The sequence below is a fragment of the Oryza glaberrima genome, chromosome 11, assembly GCF_000147395.1.
Source record: "Oryza glaberrima chromosome 11, OglaRS2, whole genome shotgun sequence".
NCBI classification, from domain to species: Eukaryota; Viridiplantae; Streptophyta; class Magnoliopsida; order Poales; family Poaceae; genus Oryza; species Oryza glaberrima.
This window is the reverse complement of record NC_068336.1, coordinates 10,985,183-11,003,727: the sequence shown is the minus strand read 5'-3', so window position 1 is coordinate 11,003,727 and position 18,545 is coordinate 10,985,183. Positions and strand designations below refer to the sequence as shown.

Here is an 18,545-nt window from a genome sequence, read left to right as displayed (position 1 = left end):
CAACTTTAGTATAGATTTTTTTTTTTTGCAAAAAACACATTGGTTAGCAGTTTGGGAAGCATGTGCTAGAAAATGAGGTAGGGTGAGTTGGGAAAATAGGGTAAAGAGCACAACTTAAGGGTTCATTTTCTCCTCCTCAATGTCTAGAAACAAGTCTCCTTTTAGTCAAGGAATTTAGGCTCCATACATACCTCCATTCAAGCTTCCTAACTTTCGAAAAGAGCTCATACTGTGGTCGTGAGATATGCAGGACCACCACTTGGATTCTTGAGTGGATGGCACATTTCAAATAGTTCAAATGTTGATAATTCGTTGCTTTTGAGACTGCATGTCCATTCAAGATGCGGGAATTTGAATAACATTGTGGCGAACCCTTTTAATCCATCCTTAGTATTTACTCCATTTTTGTGGATGTCCAGTACTTAGTGCCTTTTCTTAGTGTGCTTATGACAATATGTGTGTTCTTGCTATATCGGTTTGGCAAGAGCATAGTGTCAAAAATAGGTAAGCACGTTATTTCCCGGAATTTGTCTGCAGATATTACTAGTTTCTTTCTATTTTGGGTATACCTTTCAAGGTATGTAGGGTATGGATCAATTTTTCTTTGGTTCAAGACATGGTGGTGCGTGCTTCATGCACGTCCAAGGTTCGACGGTATGCGCAATCAAAGTGGCACGAGGTATGCGACCAGTGTGGTTACGGTGTGGCTGACGGTGTAACACGCATGGCTAATACGGCACGGATTGGCTGGCATGCAGTACGACGGGGTTGCTAGTCGGTGCACAGTGCAACGTCCAACACGTAGCGCTGGTGCTGGCCTCGGTGTGCGTCACGGTGTGACGTGGTGCATGCCGATGAATGGCTGTAACATGCCAAAAATTAGCTATTTTCAAATCTTGCATCATGCCGGGTCTTATGTTCTTAATAACCTCTTTAAACCTAGGACATTATAATTAGCGAGACCTCCTAAAGCTAACCTGCATAAAATCCTTCTTTGATATTCAAAAGCCTTTGTGATTTTCATTTAAAATTTTATCTTGAAATATTCCTTGATTTGGTTTTAATCTAAAACCTTCTTTCGCCTAAAACTTCCTTTATTTAAATTTAGTTTGAAAAACCCTTTTTACTATTATGAATTATGGTCCAAGAAACCATCCTATACTGTGCTAGAACCTAAACCAAAGCAATTCCAATTTTATTGGAATTAATTGTTAACCCATCCTTTGATTTTAAACCTATCCTTTGATTCTCGATCCAAATATTCAAGTTCCTCCTTTTAATCTAGCCACCATTTTAATCCCTGTGGCTTGATTCCCTCTTCGGCACAAGAAATAATATTATTATAAATATTGTGAGTAATTGCTCTTGTGCTAAGAGAATAGACTTCATCCCTCCGCCCCAAATTCAAAACCTCATTTAGCCCATATCTAATTCTTTAAATTTCATACCACATATTTTGGGCTAGAATTCTATTTACTCTATTCCCTCCATATTCCCTCCACTCAAAAATATTCAAATCTAGAGCCATATTATTTATGGTTTTGAATATTTTGAATTTCTATTTGAGTGCATTAAATAAACTCCCTCTCCAAAATATTGCACTCAAACCAACTGGAGAAATATTTCTTTTGGAAATTATATTCAAATATAATTTCCTTCTAAACTCTCTCTCAGTCATTTTTCCTTCAAATTCAAATTATTTAAATCCTTTTTCAAAATCTAGCCATCCAAATTCCTCTAAATCTATTATTTGAATCTGTAGGAAAATTAGACTTCCTCCTTTTCAACTTTGGGCAGAATTCTTCTTCTCTCTCCCGCGGCCCAAGTCGGCCCATAGCAAGCGCGCGTGCCGTGCACGCGCACGCCGCCGCCAACGCCTTCCGTCGCCGCTAAGGAACCGGCCGCCGCCATTTGGTGCGCCGTCGCCGTTGTCCTGCCTTCGCCGCCAAGTTGCGCCGCCACCATCGCCGTGCCGTGCCCTCCTTCTCCGCCGTCCAACTCTGCCACGGCCGCCACGTACGCGCGCCGCAAATGTCGACCAATCGGAAGACAAAGCCGGCACCGTCATCCTCCTCTCCACGCCACTGCCGCCGTGCTCCCCTTCTCCTTTTCCTCCGAAACCGTCATTAGCCACCGCCTTTAGTCGTCTATAAATAGACGGCAAGACTCGCCATTCCTCCTCAGAACTCAAGCTCTGAGAGCTTTTTCTCTCTCTCCTCCCATGGCCGATCGTCGACATCGTCGGTCGATCTCCCCATCCGTAGCTCCTCCTTTCCTCTCCTCGCACCACCGGCTTCGCCTCCATCTGGCGAGTCCGTTTTTTCCCTTTCCCCTCTTCCCTACCCACTTCATCAAGCCACCACAGCCACTTCTCTTGCCGCCGGAGATAAGCTCTTCTACTCGCTGTTCCGGCCATCTCCCACGCTCCCTCTGCTTGCCACCGACCTCCCCGGATGCGCAGTGAGCGGGAACATGCGTGGCCGACGACGTCGCCGCCCTCCAGCCACCGGAGCGCCGCCGCCCCGCTCGCCTTCTCCTCTCTCTTCTCTCGGCTCTCTCTGGAACCGAGAAAAGGAAGACGAGAAGAAGGAAGAAGAAGGAGAAAAGAAAAAGAAAAAGAGAAAGAAAGGCTGACAGGTGGGCCCATGAACAGTACATTTTCGTCTTTTCTAGATTTAATTCAAATTCCAATCTTTAGAAGCCCATATCTCCTAAACCGTAGATCCGATTCCAGTGAAACTTGGACCTAAATTTATCTAAATTCAAACCCTACTTTTGATACCAAATTTGCTATTTAAAGATTTTATTTGAATTTCTTTAATTTATTCAAATATCATTTGAATAAATATTTGATTTAAACTTATAATTGAAACTTATATTCACCTTTCAATTATTTCCTTTTATTTTCAAAATACCCTTTAGCCACTAAACAACCACCGTTTGGAACTTTACGCCTTCCATAGGGACGTTCGCACGGTCTACTGACCCCGACGTCAAAACGTTGGTTGTAAAATCCGACAAAACCCAAACCTAACGTCAAAGTGTTGCTTCTGACACCTTACGCCTCAATGCGTATAACGATCAGAGCTTCACTATTCCCTCGACCTCCACTGTACGCCACACAGTTTGCTCTCAAGCTCTGTGTGATCCTAGCCGCTCCGCCGCCACTCACGGTTGTCGGAGTAACACTTCCACCCCGCTAAACCTACACAAACTTCCTATCCCTCTAGCCATAACATTGTCTGCTGACATTGGCTAGACACCAAACCTAGTCGTCATACTACCCAATTCTAATGACGACTAGTAAATACCCAAAACCCTTGCCGATGTTTATCCTACCTCGATATCGGCTTAATCAAATGAAACCCTAGCCAGCCTGCTATCCAAACTCCATACCAGCTATTTACCCTCCAAACTACCCATAGCTTAAACATGAAATACGAGCTGGTATGCTATTTCAGCATCGACTCGAGAACAACTAAACCCTAGCCACTATTCCACCAAAGCCTAATCTTGATCCCCTCTATAACCTAGCCTCCAACCCCTTAGAGCCTACGTATAAAATACTAGCTCAATAACCCATTAAGGAGATATTTATACCCCCAAACCTAGCCTTTCTCGCTCTTCATCGTTTTCTTGTTATTTTATGGCTTTTGTTGAATTTGGTTCTCTCTCTTCTTTAATAGAGTCTATTTTATTCTGGATGGCAACCTGTGGTATTTCGAGCATCGGATAATCAGGTTGCCTATCTTGGATTTATTTGTGTTGGAGCAAGGCAAGTTATCATTCCTCTCCTTTGAGCATAATTATCCTATACTCTATAGTTTTATTCTATGCATTAGCCATTCATGATTTTGAATGCATAACTTGAACATATAGCAAACCAGATATATGCTAGATTTTGCTTAGCCATACCTAGTTAGATTGCATAAAAATATAACGAACTTAGATTGGGACAGTACTTAAGATTTGGTTGATTTCCGGATGGCTAGTACTGTCTCGATCGATATAATTGCCACCAAATGCTTATGTCAAATGAACGAGTACGACTGCAGCTTCTAGAATGGGGATAGACCTAGTTATTAGGTTAATTAACAATGTGGTACCTCTGTACAGTGGTTCTTATGTAAGTCCTCACGAAGGAGGCAAACTTATGCCGCGAAGGGCAAATGTGATATTTACCGAGGCGCAGGTAAATATCTTGATTATATTGCGATCGCTGTGTGTGTATATTGTGAAAACCTAATTGAGATGACGTGGGGTCTCTCAACCAGTTCTCTCTAAAAACCTCGGGAACGCCAGAACTCCTCTCGCTGCTGATAACGTTACGTTCAGAGCGCATGGGGACTAGAGTTCATGGAACAGGTGCAACTATTGTTAATAACCTAAGGCTGGGCTACGACTAAGCTAATGAATATTGGCAAGTCGTGGATTGCGGGTAAAGCGTACATTTACTGCAGTAAAGTATAAATGAATCTATTCGAATAGTTGTGCTCACGGATTGAGTATCGGGACTCATATGGTATTTGGTTAGAAACCTAATTCAAGACTTTACTAAATACTGTTGCATAAAGACATCCTAGGCTTTCTTCCTCTATATTCTCAGCTTTCTGCAATTGAATCTAGCTCTACTCAAATATTACCATTTCATACATTCATTGTTGATTAATATAATAGCTTACTGAGTACGTTGTACTCACCCTTGCTTCAACCTCCTTTTTCAGAGTCCATTAGATGTTCTTGCCGAAGTCAGGAGTTCAATCACATAAGTTAATTCCCTTTTTACTTAATCTTCAAGTCTAGGTTATTTACATGGTTTAAGTCTATAGTAAAACAACAGAGTTAGGTCATTCTAAAACTTCTGCTGTAATAGTTAGCCACAATCTCGTAAATACCCTATTACTTTATGTAATAATATCTTCTTCAAAGCTATGTCTAAACGTATGCAAAGACGATCCAGATTGTTGAAGCTGTATCAACTTACTGATCCAGGGCTTGATACAGTTAAATATGTCGGTTTCCGAATCATTAGTTTTGGGACCCGACAATGGCGCGATGCGCATGGTCAGTGTGCGTGACAAATAATGTCTCATCGTTGCGTTCGGGCATATGATATGAGATGTATTTGTCTTATCGTTGTGTTCGGGCATATGATACGAGATGTATTTGTACTATATCCATTGCAATTTTCATGATTCTTAAGATTCAACAAAAATAACTACCAAAATAGTCTTCTTTTAGCCTAGATTTCTTAGTGACGAAATTGATTTCACATTCTTTCTAATGATTATGCTTTATGTGCAAATGTTTTTTTCCAATTTTTAGGGATATTGACATATAGTCGTTTCTCTAGGGAAACAATATTGTCAATAATCGCTGTGTGCGATTCGAAAGATAGTTCAAATCTTTTCACAGATTGAACTTGTCTTGCATCTCTCAATTTTGTATTTTGTGATGCTTCTTTTCACAATGTTTATTTCCTCTTCAACATAGGCTATACAAATTGTCTATGGAAATAAAGTAAAACATCACTATTTCATAATAAGGAGTAATAATTTATAATATAACTAAGTGTAATAATATCATAAATAAATTCTAGCCATGCATGACAAATCACGGAATAAATGTTGTACTCTCATAGAGCTTATAAAACCATTATTTAAAGTTGTTCATAATGCAACCAAGCCAAATCAAGATAAGCACATTATGCCCTCAAACAGAATAAATAAGTGTTTAGCACCACAAACATTTGCTCCTGCCTGACATTCTCTTCACGTGTTATGCCTGTTGCGGCGGCAAAGATGTGGAGTGGAGTAGTAGTGGAGGGAGTTGCCGTGGCGATGACGATGACGTGCTTGGCCTTCCTCTTGGTCTAGAATATGTCGATGATGTGCTCGGGCTCCTCACAGATACGGCTTCAGCAGCCCCATGTGCCACACCTGTAGAATGTGTGGTCTTGCTAGTTGTATGGCTTGTAGTCGTGGGATGTCTTGGCTTCATGCATGCACTTGCCTTCCTGTGCTCCCTAGGCATCTGGATCATTTTCTGTTGTAGCTGACGGTGCTCCGTGGATGCGCATTTGAGGTGAGAAAAACATTATATGTGCCGGTTTTTACTATTCCGGCACTATAACCTATAGCGCCGTATCCTTTATTTGTTTTTTATAGTGTTTCTCTCTTATTCTCTCTCTATTTTTAAGCTATGCTATGTGGTAGATTGAGAGTGTTTTAAAAACGTCGCACGTCAGCTTAACTGGGTATTTTATATTGATAATATTTTTTGAACAAAGAATCCTATATATCTATACAATTGATCCCCACTGAGTATCAATGATGCTATTTTCCAGCCCTATGGTGAAGCCACGTCACTTCAATTAATTTTAGCCATCAGATTAGATTTGTCTGTCCGAGATTTCTTCTTTCTCCACCATGCACAACCTATATGGCCTTTTCTGTATCCCAATGAACATTGTTGCGAGAGTAGGACAGCCCAGCAATTTCCCACCAGGCCATTTATTCCTCAGTTTCTCTCCCCTACCAACCGAGGAAGCCGAGGAGCTTCGCGTTACTAGGCCGCCGCTGCTAGCATCTTTCCCGTCGTTTCCTCTACAATGGAATCCGAGACGACAGCCTCACCTGAAACTGTTACACACGCCTTCACTTCAACAAACTGATTGGGGGCATTTATTTACCGAAGCTGCAGCGGCGCAGTAATGGCCTTCAGCCTTCTTCTCAATCTCCCTCCTCCCTGTCCTCCTCAGCTTCTCCACATGAGGAGTACTAATCATTAAGTTATCCTCTTCTTTATAAACTCCCTGAAGGCGGCTCCATTGCATATGCCGAAAATCTCTGTCTGTCTCTCTCTGAACTAATGCAAACTGGATTGCAAATTTTCATTTCACTGACAAATTTTCACGTTGGAGGAATTTCCATTCCGGTGGGCTTTTCTTGCTGGTGCTGCAGGCGCCTGGATGGTTAAATTTTCAATGATATTTTTGGTATATGTAGAAGAAAATGCATAATCCACGTTGTTTTTCTGAAGAATTGCACCGCTCCTGTCGTCCTCAAGCATTCTGTGTTTGTACCTTGGTATGTGCTTCCTACCGAGGATGGATCATATATGCTTAAAATTCATCCTCCTTGTCCAGGTTTTAATGAGTTCTCACACCTATTTGGCTATTTTATTAGATTGATTCAGTTGTCCGTGCCAGATTATATGCATATTTTACTGTGCGTCTAAGTTGTTTTTCACATATTGTAGGCTTAAAGGAGATGTAGACGTCTTCGTCACTAAAGTTAATGCTTACAAATATATTCTCTTAAATCCCTAATCTGTTTTTACTCAGAAGGACTAGCTAGCTACTCAGTATTTTTTTTATTTAGGGTTACCATTAGCTGCATATGTAACTCTGATTTTGTTGAGATTTACTTTACCGTTCAGTATTAAAACTGGAATACTGTGGAGGGTTCCAAAGCAACCCTAGCCGCAACTACACCGATGGATAAAAAAGAAGGTTTCTTTGCAAAACCCCAGGACCTGCTTTCTTAATTTGTATCACGAGCAAAACCGAAACATCAATTTTCACATGCTCTGCCAGTATAATGAGCGATGTAATGGATCGAGTGATTATTCCTATAATAACAGTACACAGGGTTCAATATTTCAGAATGGAACTTCTGGAATTTCACCCCTGCAATAGGATATTACGGCCAAAAATTTGAGTATTTTTAGTTAACGAAAATTCATTCAACTTTCAACTTTTTCAGCCAGAAATTTCCACAATTTCGCTTCTATCAGTTCCCACTGAAATATTTAGATTTTCAAGTTTTAGATTTTTTTTTTGCAATTTCAAACTTGCAGTACACTTGGTTAGTTTTGCAAGCTTAATTTGACTATAAAATAATTTCGATTTTAAATATGTTGAAAGATCTTAACAAAATTTTAAATTTGTTGAAAGTTCCTGTTTTCATTTAAGAAGAAGAGAGGTGGCCTAGTTTTTAGGGAAAACCGGGCCCGAAAACCTCACAAGTGCGTGGTTAATTAAGGGAAACCGGCCAAAGACCCACATGAGGAACAGAACAGTACACATGGAGCAGAACTACTGAAGTTCGAAACAAAAGTCATCGTTGCCAAGCTCAGAGGAGCAGCTCTGACTTCTTAAGAACAAACTACGAACTAGCTAGGCGACCACAATGACAACGTAGGACAGGGTCTTCCAGACGAAACCTCCAAGGAAAAGCGTCGGAGACACAAACAACGTCCGTCCAAGAATCGGAATAAAGTTTTCACCCAAAGAAAAGGAGAGCAAGCGACAACGCCTTCAGGAAGGGAACGGCACCCACAGGCGTCGACGTTATCAGCCGTAGTCCAAGACCAAGTAGGGCTTTCACCCGTGCTCTTGCTCCCTGACAACCACGAAACCAAGGCCGCCACAATGCTTCACAACCCTTAGACGCTTCCAAGGACGAGAGAAGGAGGTTATTGTTGCCGAGCTTGCCACTGCAAGAAGCTCCGACTCCACCCCCAACTCAACCACACGGTTGCGCCACAAGAGCTTCGAGCACCACACACCTCGCTGCTGCAAGGACTTTGAAGGCGCTGACAGAGTGGACGGTCTCCCAATCTTCACCAAGCAGAACCTTCCAACCAAACCCGTGTCTCTCTCCTTAACATGGGGCACCCCACGACTGAAGTAGACCAGTCTAAGAAGTGTAGGGTCTCCAATGGACGGGAGGAGGGAACAACAACCAGTTGGGAGGAACCCTCGCCGTCGACCAGGACACTGACCACACTGCTGATCATCGTGTCCCACGGCTTTCCAACAAGCAAAACTGCAGCAAACAATCGGCCTCTCCAAGTGGCGACTCCACCTAACGGCACCTGCTGCGCCTCTCCGGCCATCTTCTTTTTCAGCCTCTCCACCGGCCACCTCTACTAGCACCTTCTGCCGGCCTCCCCCAACTCCACTGGCCTCCCCCAACTCCTTATGGTCGGCCTCCTCCCTCCGGGCATGGAGGCGACCAGATTCGGCATAGGCCGGATTGACCGCCTCCTCCACCTGCCGGCTGCCAGCTTCTCCCAACAGCCAGCCAACTCCACCACTGCGCCTCCTCCAACTCCACTCCCGTCGGCCTTCCCCTTCTGGATCCAAGGTGAAGGCGGCCAGATCCGAAACCGGTTGACCGCCCCTCCATATCCGGCCACACCCACACCGCCACATGCCGATTCCAACTCGCCGCTGCCTCTTCTCACCGCCTCCACCCCGCTGCTATCGCTGGAGCATCTCGCCGCCGGGACGCCGCAGCTGCCGCTAGGACGTCGTCCCTCATCCCCTGCGCAAGAGAGGACTCGTCGCTTCACGGCTGCCTACCCCGCCGCCGCCGTCCTTGCTCGCCGAGCCATGGCTCGGCCCCGCTTGCTCTGGCGGGGGCGAGGTGGAGGATGGAGGGGGAAAGCGGTGGCGGCTAGGGTTTTTTCCGCCCGCCCGGTCGCCCGCGATGGGAGCGACGCAAGCAGGAAAGACAAGTTTTTTACAACGCATGGGGAAAGCAATCAATCTTTATAACAGTCCGCAGTAACGCATGGGGAATTATCTAGTTTTATTTATAGCTAGGTTTAGCAGCGAGGCCTCTAAATTATAGATCCGGTCTGGCAGGGAGGGGGTCAATTGATGAATATGGCTGATGCTCCGATTCTCTAGTGCCAGTTTCATATGAATTCGTGTGATACTCAAGATGAAGTGAAGTGACTGCTGAAATAGAAAGAACTCGATCCGTCCCTAGAAATCACAGGACCATAGAGATAAGCACAGGGAACAGTACGTCGAGTGCAGACCTGTGGCTGCTTTTACTCGTAGATGGCTTCTTTTGGGCTCTATCGTATCGGCGTATCGCCATGACGGTGCACACATGTAAAAATAAATAAATAAATAAATAAAATAAAATCAACTACCAAATCTAACTATATAAACGCCATTAATTCGGCCATTATAAGAGGAAGTTTAATAGTACAGCCAACTACTAGCTCCAAATCATCTATAGCCAATCTTATAATCAATTCATACAATAGTTGCTTACTATACTATTAATACCTGATCCTACCTGTCATACACACAGTACGTCTTGGAGTCCGTGTTGCAGCTGGCTACAGATTTGTAGCCCGCTGCTCATCTCTCTCTTCCTTTATCTCTTTAAAATATATTTGTAGCTAGCTTATAGCCTGCTATTGTACCTACTCTAAGCAATATATTTTCTATCTCCACGCTGAACACGAGCCACAGTAGAGTCACTGCTCACAGCTTCACTGTATTTAAACCCCAGATGCTCACACCCATGCTAATATAACAAACAGACCACAGACCAGAGTGAGGCTAGTACATCTCATTTCAATGGCAGGTCAGGCTCCCAACATGTTGGCACCACCGACCGACGACGAGCTGCTGCACGCGCAGGCCGACCTGTGGCGCCACAGCCTCTACTTCGTCACGTCCATGGCGTTCCAGTGCGCCGTCAAGCTCGGCATCCCCACCGCCATCCACCGCGCTGGTGGCACCGCCTCGCTGCCCGACCTTGTCGCCGCCCTGTCCCTCCCGCCCGCCAAGCTCCCATTCCTCCGCCGCCTCATGCGGCTGCTGGTCCACTCGGGCGTCTTCGCCGCCGCCGACGACACCACCGGGTCGGCCGGGACGTACCGCCTCACCCCGCTGTCGTGGCTCCTGGTGGAAGGCGAAGGCGCGGCGCCCGTCGTCGACGGCCACCCGTGCCAGGTGCCCGTGGTGCTCGCCGGGACGTCCAGGCACTTCGTCGAGGCGGCGATGGGGCTCGCGGAGTGGTTCAGGAAGGACGTGCCGGCGGCCGCGCCGCCGTCGCCGTTCGAGGAGGTGCACGGCGCGGTGCTGTTCGACGAGAGCATGGCGAGCCTCCACCCGGAGGTCGACACGGTCTTCAACCAAGCTCTCGCGGCGTACGACCACTCGGGCTTCGCCACGGTTCTGAGGGAGTGTTCCGAGGTGTTCCAGGGGGTGCAGTCGCTGACCGACTGCCGCGGCGGCGATGGCGCAGCGGCGAAGGCCATCGTCGAGGCGTTCCCACATATCAAGTGCACCGTGCTGGACTTTCCCCGGGTGATTGGCAATAAACGCGGTGATGGTGTGGTGAACTATGTAGCGGGTGACATGTTCCGCGCCATCCCACCTGCTCAAGCTGTCATGCTCAAGGTAATTTGTAAAATTAATGCAACCGTTATCTTTCACCCACAAAGAAACTTGCACATATTGTGAACCAGCTAGTGCTCCCTCCATTCCATAATATAATGCACAACTATTTTTTAAAGATGTTTTGTAATATTAGACATGCATCCATACAATTAACTAATAACTTATATCCACTAAATTATTATTTTTAAATCATCCACCCTCAAGATCTATAATTTTATTGGGTGCATGCATTATATTTATTAGGGTAAAATAAACTAGGATGTGATAATAAATTATTTCTTGATGTTTAGGTTAAGTGTGTTTATGCCTTATATTTTGGAATGGAGTGAGTACTATGATCTATTACTTCCTCAATTTTCAAATTAATTATAGGCCCATGCGTTATAACGGTTTTTCTACTTAGTTTAGTGATAGGATTCGCACTGGGTGAGTTTTTTTTATATACTATGGTTGGTTCTTTTATAAAAATACGATTTTTCACAGTTACATGAGGGAAGAGGTTTTTATGAGGAAGTGGAGGGGAGGACGATTCCCTCTTTTTAAGTATAGATATATGACTATACTGATTTCTAGCATGATGTTTGACCACTTTTTTTATTTAAAAATTTAGTATAAATATAAAATATAAGTCATGCTTATAAAGTACCTTTAATGAGAAAAATCAAGAAAATTTATAAATGATACAATTTTAAAATGAGATAAACAGTCAAACATTATTTTCCAAAGTCAACAATGTTATACATATAATAACAGAGGTAGTATATTCATGATAGACTTGAGAAGTAAACAAGTAATAGTTGAAAAATAAAAGGTTCATCTTTTGTTGCTATGTATTTCAATTTTATAGTTCCTGCAGAAGTTGTCAACAAAAGTTTGCGACTTCACCATAAAGAAGAACGGTTAACGACTAGAACTTAAAAAAAAGAAGTGTGTAATGCAAATTATAAGTTTGTTTAACTTTTTTGTGGCTTCATCTATGGTAGCTTGTGCTTCACCACTGGAGTGACGAGGATTGTGTGAAAATACTAACTCAATGTAAGAAAGCTATTCCAGCCCGCAAAGATGGAGGGAAGGTGATCATCATTGACATAGTGATTGGAGCTCCTTCTGGACCACTACTGGAAGCCCAACTCCTTATGGATGTGGGTATGATGGTGGCGACCAAAGGCCGACAGCGAGACGAAAATGACTGGCGTGACCTCTTCAAGAAAGCAGGCTTCAATGACTATAAGATTGTGAAAAAATTGGGAGCTCGAGCTGTCTTTGAGGTCTATCCGTAGGGTGCTCCTAAATACCATGGAGGATGTGATCTAAGTAAATAAATGAAGGGAGTGCATACTTTATGAAATAAAGTTTTATATACGTGAGCCTATGTCAAGCTTGGATTGTTAATATGTGTAAAGCATTCTGTGTTGAATGTTTCATGTCAGTTATGTCCAGTTGGTTTGTTTCGTGTGAGTTAATATGTCCAGTTGCTTACGTTAATGTGTAAAACTTTTGTTCATATATCTGTGGATGGATGGAATACTTTCAGCATGCAAACATGACAATTTGACATCACCTTCAACCAACTTCGTCCACCGACCATCAGTATTTGGGACACAAATTTGTTCGATAACACTGTCTTCAATAAAATTATACCATGTTGGAACATATCATATATCATTGCTTGCTTACTTACTAACACGATGTAATTCAAATGGTAAAAAAACAAAGCTCCGATATAGTTTCAATTAGTATATTTTTGGTGACATTTTACCTTATGTCCGTGGTTGACGGCTGACCAGAATTATCCTACTTCCAATATTATAAGCAGAGGCGGAGCTAGAGCGAAATGAAGGGTGGTGCCACTTGTTTAATTTACTCTATTTTAGATCAAGTTTAAGCTGATATGGGTGCCTAAGTTTGTATTGAGGGGTACATATATACATGCTAAAAACTTTTCTTGACCGAGTTCATGGGCACCCCCTAATATACGCTAGCTCCGCCCCTGATTATAAGCTGAGGTTTCTGTTTTTTGAATTTACCCTACAAGATTTTGCATTTATTTCCTCTAATCTATTCCTGTTTCAAAATTTTACTTATTGTAATCAGTTCATCAAAACGACTTGAAAATTTTTCTAGTCCGGACAAATTTTAAGCTTTAAATTAAATACATTGATTTAGGGCATGTTTGGTTGACACGCCGAACCCCATGCCTGAGAAAAATTGAAGCCTGAAGGTGGCCTGAGAATTCATGGGTTCTTCTTGATCAGGCCATCTTGCGCTTATGTGTTTGGTTGGAAGCCTGAGCCTCATAAGTCAAAAAATATGGTTTATGAACGAGAAAGCATATAATACTCAATAAAGAATTGCGTTTCCTTAACCCATCTTATATGAATTATACGAAGAACAGAGAGGGGCACCAAGTGAGCTCGCCGGCAGGGAAGTTCGGCCTCAGAAGTACCAACAACCATCAAAATGGAATAAACAGAGCAATTCGACTCTAATGGTGGTTGTTTGCACTTCGTGGAGCAGCCGATGATGGGCATGCTTGTAGTATCGAACACCGCAGGTCTTGTGGTAGCAATAAACGTGTAAAGTTTTGATGAAATTAGATTGTGGGTTTTGATTAGGGATGTTTTGGCTGCAAGGAATTGGTGCTCGGTGGCCGGACTTGAGAGGAAGAAGGTGGTGCTCGGTAGCTGAAACCCACAATTAATGTGGGGAAAATGCTTAGGAGATAGGGAGCAGTGCACACATAGAAGGAATTTTTGTTTGTTTTCCTGTCGGCGACGAATTGAAAGGGTTTTGCGAGCAACTTGAAGCTCATTCTAGTGATTTTTTATCTGAGTGAAACTAACGATGCTTGATGTTTGAATCTTCTGAAAATGAAGATGAAGATAGGGTTGATAATAATGTGTGACTAATTAAGTTTTAATTATTACAAACTTAAAAAATGGATTAATCTGATATTTTAAAGCAACTTTCATATAGAAATTTTTCGCACGAAACGCACCGTTTAGCAGTTTGAAAAACGTGTCACGAGTATCCAAAATTTAATCTTGAACAGGGCCGTCACGCCTGACGACCTGAGTCAGGTGACGTTTTTCACTCGCCTGAGTCGTGGAGGAACCCATGATAGCAACTAAACAACCCCCAGGCCTTAGCCTTTAGTGACTACAGAAGAATTTGCTTTCATTTATACTTTAGTCGCTTTCATTTATACTTTAGTCGGATATACAGTACCAAATATAGATAGAATATCTTTATGAGGACTAGGGTTAGATTTTAAACTTGTATGTCAAGAAAATACCCGGGATCCTAGTCGGTTACGATTGTATTTTATCTGTAATCCCATATTCCGTTAGGATATGGACTGTACTTTGTAATACGGATCCCTTCCCCTATATAAGGAGGGGTCCGGGTTCCTCTCGGGACGATTCTTTTTTCTCCCAATCATACAATCAATAACACACTCGGCGGAATCATCCCCGGACAGGAGTAGGGTATTACTTCTTAAATAAGAAGGCCTGAACCTGTATAAAATTCCTTGTCTCCAAACCCATCCACTTTCCTAGCTTGATAGCCACCCCCTTTTATTATTGCCGAAATCTTGTTTCGACAGTTGGCGCGTCAGGTAGGGGTAGCGTCAAGTTCTCGCCGACTAAGTGCGATGGGTTTCGTTTCTGGCATCGACGACTTCGCCTTCCCTCCCGGGCAGGCGTTCCGGTTCGGCAGCCTCAACTTCATCACCAACGACTTCGGCAAGATCTCTCTCCTTGACTCGGATTCAAACCAGTCGGGGAGAGACCAGGTCCCCGTGCCATTCGGTATTCCGAACTCGGCCGAGGCCTACTCCAAGATCATCTCTCCCGAGTCGGCTTCAAACCACTCGGACGAGATCCAATCTACTCTTCCGCGACCAGATCAAGACGACGGGTTCTATCCCTCAATCCTGATGAAGCTTCCTGATGACTTGGCCGCCGTCTTCACCGCCAAGACATCTCCCACTCGAAGATCTAGGCGAGCTCCGGCTTCGGCCCTGATCCAATCTAGATCCAGAGAGGTTGGCGTTATACTCCAACCTCTTGGGACAGTCTCGATGGAAGAGTTGGATGGTTACCTTAGCTCCCCCGGCGTCAGTTCTCGACCAACCGAGATCCTCGACTACGACGACTTCGGCTACCACTACGACCACGGCGACCTCGACAACTTCGACGACAGCTATGAGGATAACTACACGCCCTTCTTCTTCGGCGTATTCATGGCTGACAACGAAACGGAGGAGCAGCGCCAAGCCCGAGAAGCAGAGGAAGAGCGCATACGACAAGAAACCAAACGTCGCCGACTGGAGGAAGAGCGACAGCGACAGGAGCGAGAACGACTACAGCGCGAGCAACAAGATCGTGAACGGATTGCAAAGGAGGCTGAAGATCGACGGCAACGTGCCTTGGAATCCGGGCGCCGAGCGAGAGAGCTCATTGGGCAACAAGACGTCGATGGAACAGCGGTCTTTCGCACCCCCCAGCAGAACGCGGTTGCAGCAATCACTCTCCTCGACACCCTCCTCAAGGAAGACGCACTCAACCAAGCTGATCATGTTGTCAACATCTTGAACCAGACGAAGACCATGATCGCTGCCTCGGTTCCAGCCAACTCCGCAAGCACCCGCACTCCGACTGGTAGCCGAGTCCCTCACCTCCGATCTCATGATTATCATCAGCCAAGCCTCAGCATCATCGGCACAGGATCTAGTCGCAGGAGCAGGGGTCACGACGAACGATCTGTTCACTCGCCTCCCGAACGTCACAGGGAGCGTCGAGTCGAACGGCCTCACTCTCCACCTCACCAGCGTCCCGTCGATCTTCGCGACACGATCAACCAGCGCCGTGCAGCACGAGGTCACCGCCATTCACCAAATCGCTACGACGACGACGTGGATGGAGTAGCTGCCTTCACTAATGACCTGCGTCGAGTGGATTGGCCAGCCGGCTTTAAGCCGACTGGAATCGAGAAGTATGACGGCACCACTAATTCGGAGTCTTGGCTAACCGTCTACGGACTCGCAATCCGCGCAGCAGGAGGAGACAGCAAAGCCATGGCAAACTATCTACCTGTGGCCCTAGCGGACTCCGCCCGATCCTGGCTCCACGGACTACCCCGTGGCATGATCGGATCATGGGCGGAACTTCGTGATCACTTCATCGCCAACTTCCAAGGCACCTTTGAACGCCCCGGCACACAGTTTGATCTCTACAACGTCGTTCAGAAGTCTGGAGAATCCCTTCGAGATTACATCCGACGCTTCTCCGAACAACGCAACAAGATCTCCGACATCACCGACGACGTCATCATCACCGCCTTCACTAAAGGCATTCGCCACGAGGACCTAGTCGGCAAGTTCGGATGTAAACCCCCCAGGACGGTTAAGCAGATGTTCGAAAAAGCCAACGAGTATGCCAAAGCCGAAGATGCTATTACCGCGTCCAAACAGTCGGGCACCACTTGGAAGCCAAAGAAGGATACGTCGACCGCAGGAGGGAGTGGAAGTAACAACCACAAGGATCGCAAGCGTAAGCCCGAAGAATTTGTGGCGACCACCTCTCCATCTTCCCGACAACATTCCCGCGTCAACACCTTCGACAAGATAATGAACTCCCAATGTCCGCATCATCCAAACTCCAACCACGTGGCCAAAGATTGCTTCGTCTACAAACAGTTCGCGGAGCAATACGTCAAGAACGCACGCAAACCTTCAGACGGAGATCAAGGCACATCAAAGAAGAAAGATGATGAAGACGATGCCCCGACTGGTTTCCAAGATCATCGCAAAGAACTTAATCACATCTGCGGCGGACCCCTGGCGTATGAGTCTAAGAGAAAACAGAAGCTAACAAAACGGGAGATTAATGCGGTTCAGCCTAACACGCCCCAATATCTTCGGTGGTCAGAAATAGCAATTAAGTTCGACCGCTCGGATCATCCCGACCGAGTAGTCCACCCGGGGCGGTACCCCCTGGTACTAGACCCAGTGGTTCGCAATGTCAAGCTCCGACGGACTCTCATCGATGGTGGCAGCGCACTCAACATCCTTTTCGCTAAGACCCTGGATGATATGCAGATTCCTCGCACGGAATTAAAGCCGAGTAATGCACCCTTCCACGGTGTTATCCCAGGATTGTCAGCTACACCACTCGGCCAGATCACTCTTCCAGTTATCTTCGGCACTCGGGAGAATTTTCGCACAGAAAATGTTTGTTTTGAAGTCGCTGATTTCGAGACAGCATATCATGCTATACTTGGACGACCGGCTTTAGCTAAATTTATGGCCGTCCCACACTACACCTACATAATGATGAAGATGCCTGGTCCTCGAGGAGTCATATCACTACGGAGCGACATCAAGCAGGCTGTCACATGCGACAAAGAAAGTTGCGAGATGGCCCAAACCCACGAGACTACTCTCGCCCGCGAAGAGATCCGACTGGCTGCGACCACGGCAAGCGAGGGAGAAGTGCCTGCAACCAAGCTGACGAAGACCGAAGAAAGTGATGCCAAGACCAAAAAGATTCCCTTAGATCCCTCCGATCCTGATAAGACTGCTGTAATAGGCGCTGAGTTAGATTGTAAATAGGAAAGCGCGCTCATCACCTTTCTTCAGAATAATAAAAGACATTTTTGCGTGGAAACCATCCGATATGCCTGGTATCCCCAGAGAGGTGATTGAGCACTCTTTACATGTTAAGGAAGACGCCAAACCCATCAAGCAACGACTCCGCCGTTTTGCACAGGACAGGAAGGATGCGATCAAGGAGGAATTAAGCAAGCTGTTAGCAGCAGGCTTCATTAAGGAAGTCCTTCATCCCGACTGGCTGGCTAACCCAGTCCTGGTTCGGAAAAAGATGGGGCAATGGCGCATGTGTGTCGATTATACCGACCTCAACAAATCTTGTCCCAAAGACCCTTTTGGGTTACCTCGCATTGACCAGGTGGTTGACTCAACGGCCGGCTGCGAATTACTCAGCTTCTTGGACTGTTACTCGGGATATCATCAGATCCGACTAAAAGAATCCAACTGCTTGAAGACCTCGTTTATTACGCCCTTTGGGGCCTACTGCTACATCACCATGCCCTTTGGATTGAAGAATGCAGGAGCAACCTATCAGCGCATGATTCAAAGATGTTTTTTTGACTCAGATCGGTCGCAATGTTGAAGCTTATGTTGATGATGTAGTCGTCAAGACCAAGCAGAAGGATGACCTGATCGCGGATTTAGAAAAAACTTTTACAAGCATTCGTGCTTTCAAGATGAAACTAAACCCGGAAAAGTACATCTTCGGAGTGCCGT

The 18,545-nt window shown here is 45.1% G+C and overlaps 1 protein-coding gene across 4 annotated transcripts; it reads left to right on the top strand.

Annotated features, from left to right (window-relative positions):
* The first annotated feature begins 2,176 nt into the window (after nt 1-2,176).
* Nucleotides 2,177-12,782, top strand: LOC127754885 (flavonoid O-methyltransferase-like protein Os11g0303600). Of its 4 annotated transcripts, XM_052280490.1 has the most exons (4): nt 2,489-2,637; nt 3,687-7,088; nt 10,395-11,215; nt 12,199-12,782. In XM_052280490.1, exons 3-4 carry the CDS (start codon nt 10,409-10,411, stop codon nt 12,493-12,495), a joined length of 1,104 nt encoding a protein of 367 aa, XP_052136450.1. In that variant the 5' UTR covers nt 2,489-2,637; nt 3,687-7,088; nt 10,395-10,408; the 3' UTR covers nt 12,496-12,782. The 4 variants fall into 4 exon arrangements, with proteins under 4 accessions (XP_052136446.1, XP_052136450.1, XP_052136448.1 ...); XM_052280486.1 differs by lacking the exon at nt 3,687-7,088 and having other exon boundaries at nt 2,177-2,637; XM_052280488.1 differs by having other exon boundaries at nt 3,687-11,215.
* The last annotated feature ends 5,763 nt before the right edge of the window (nt 12,783-18,545 follow it).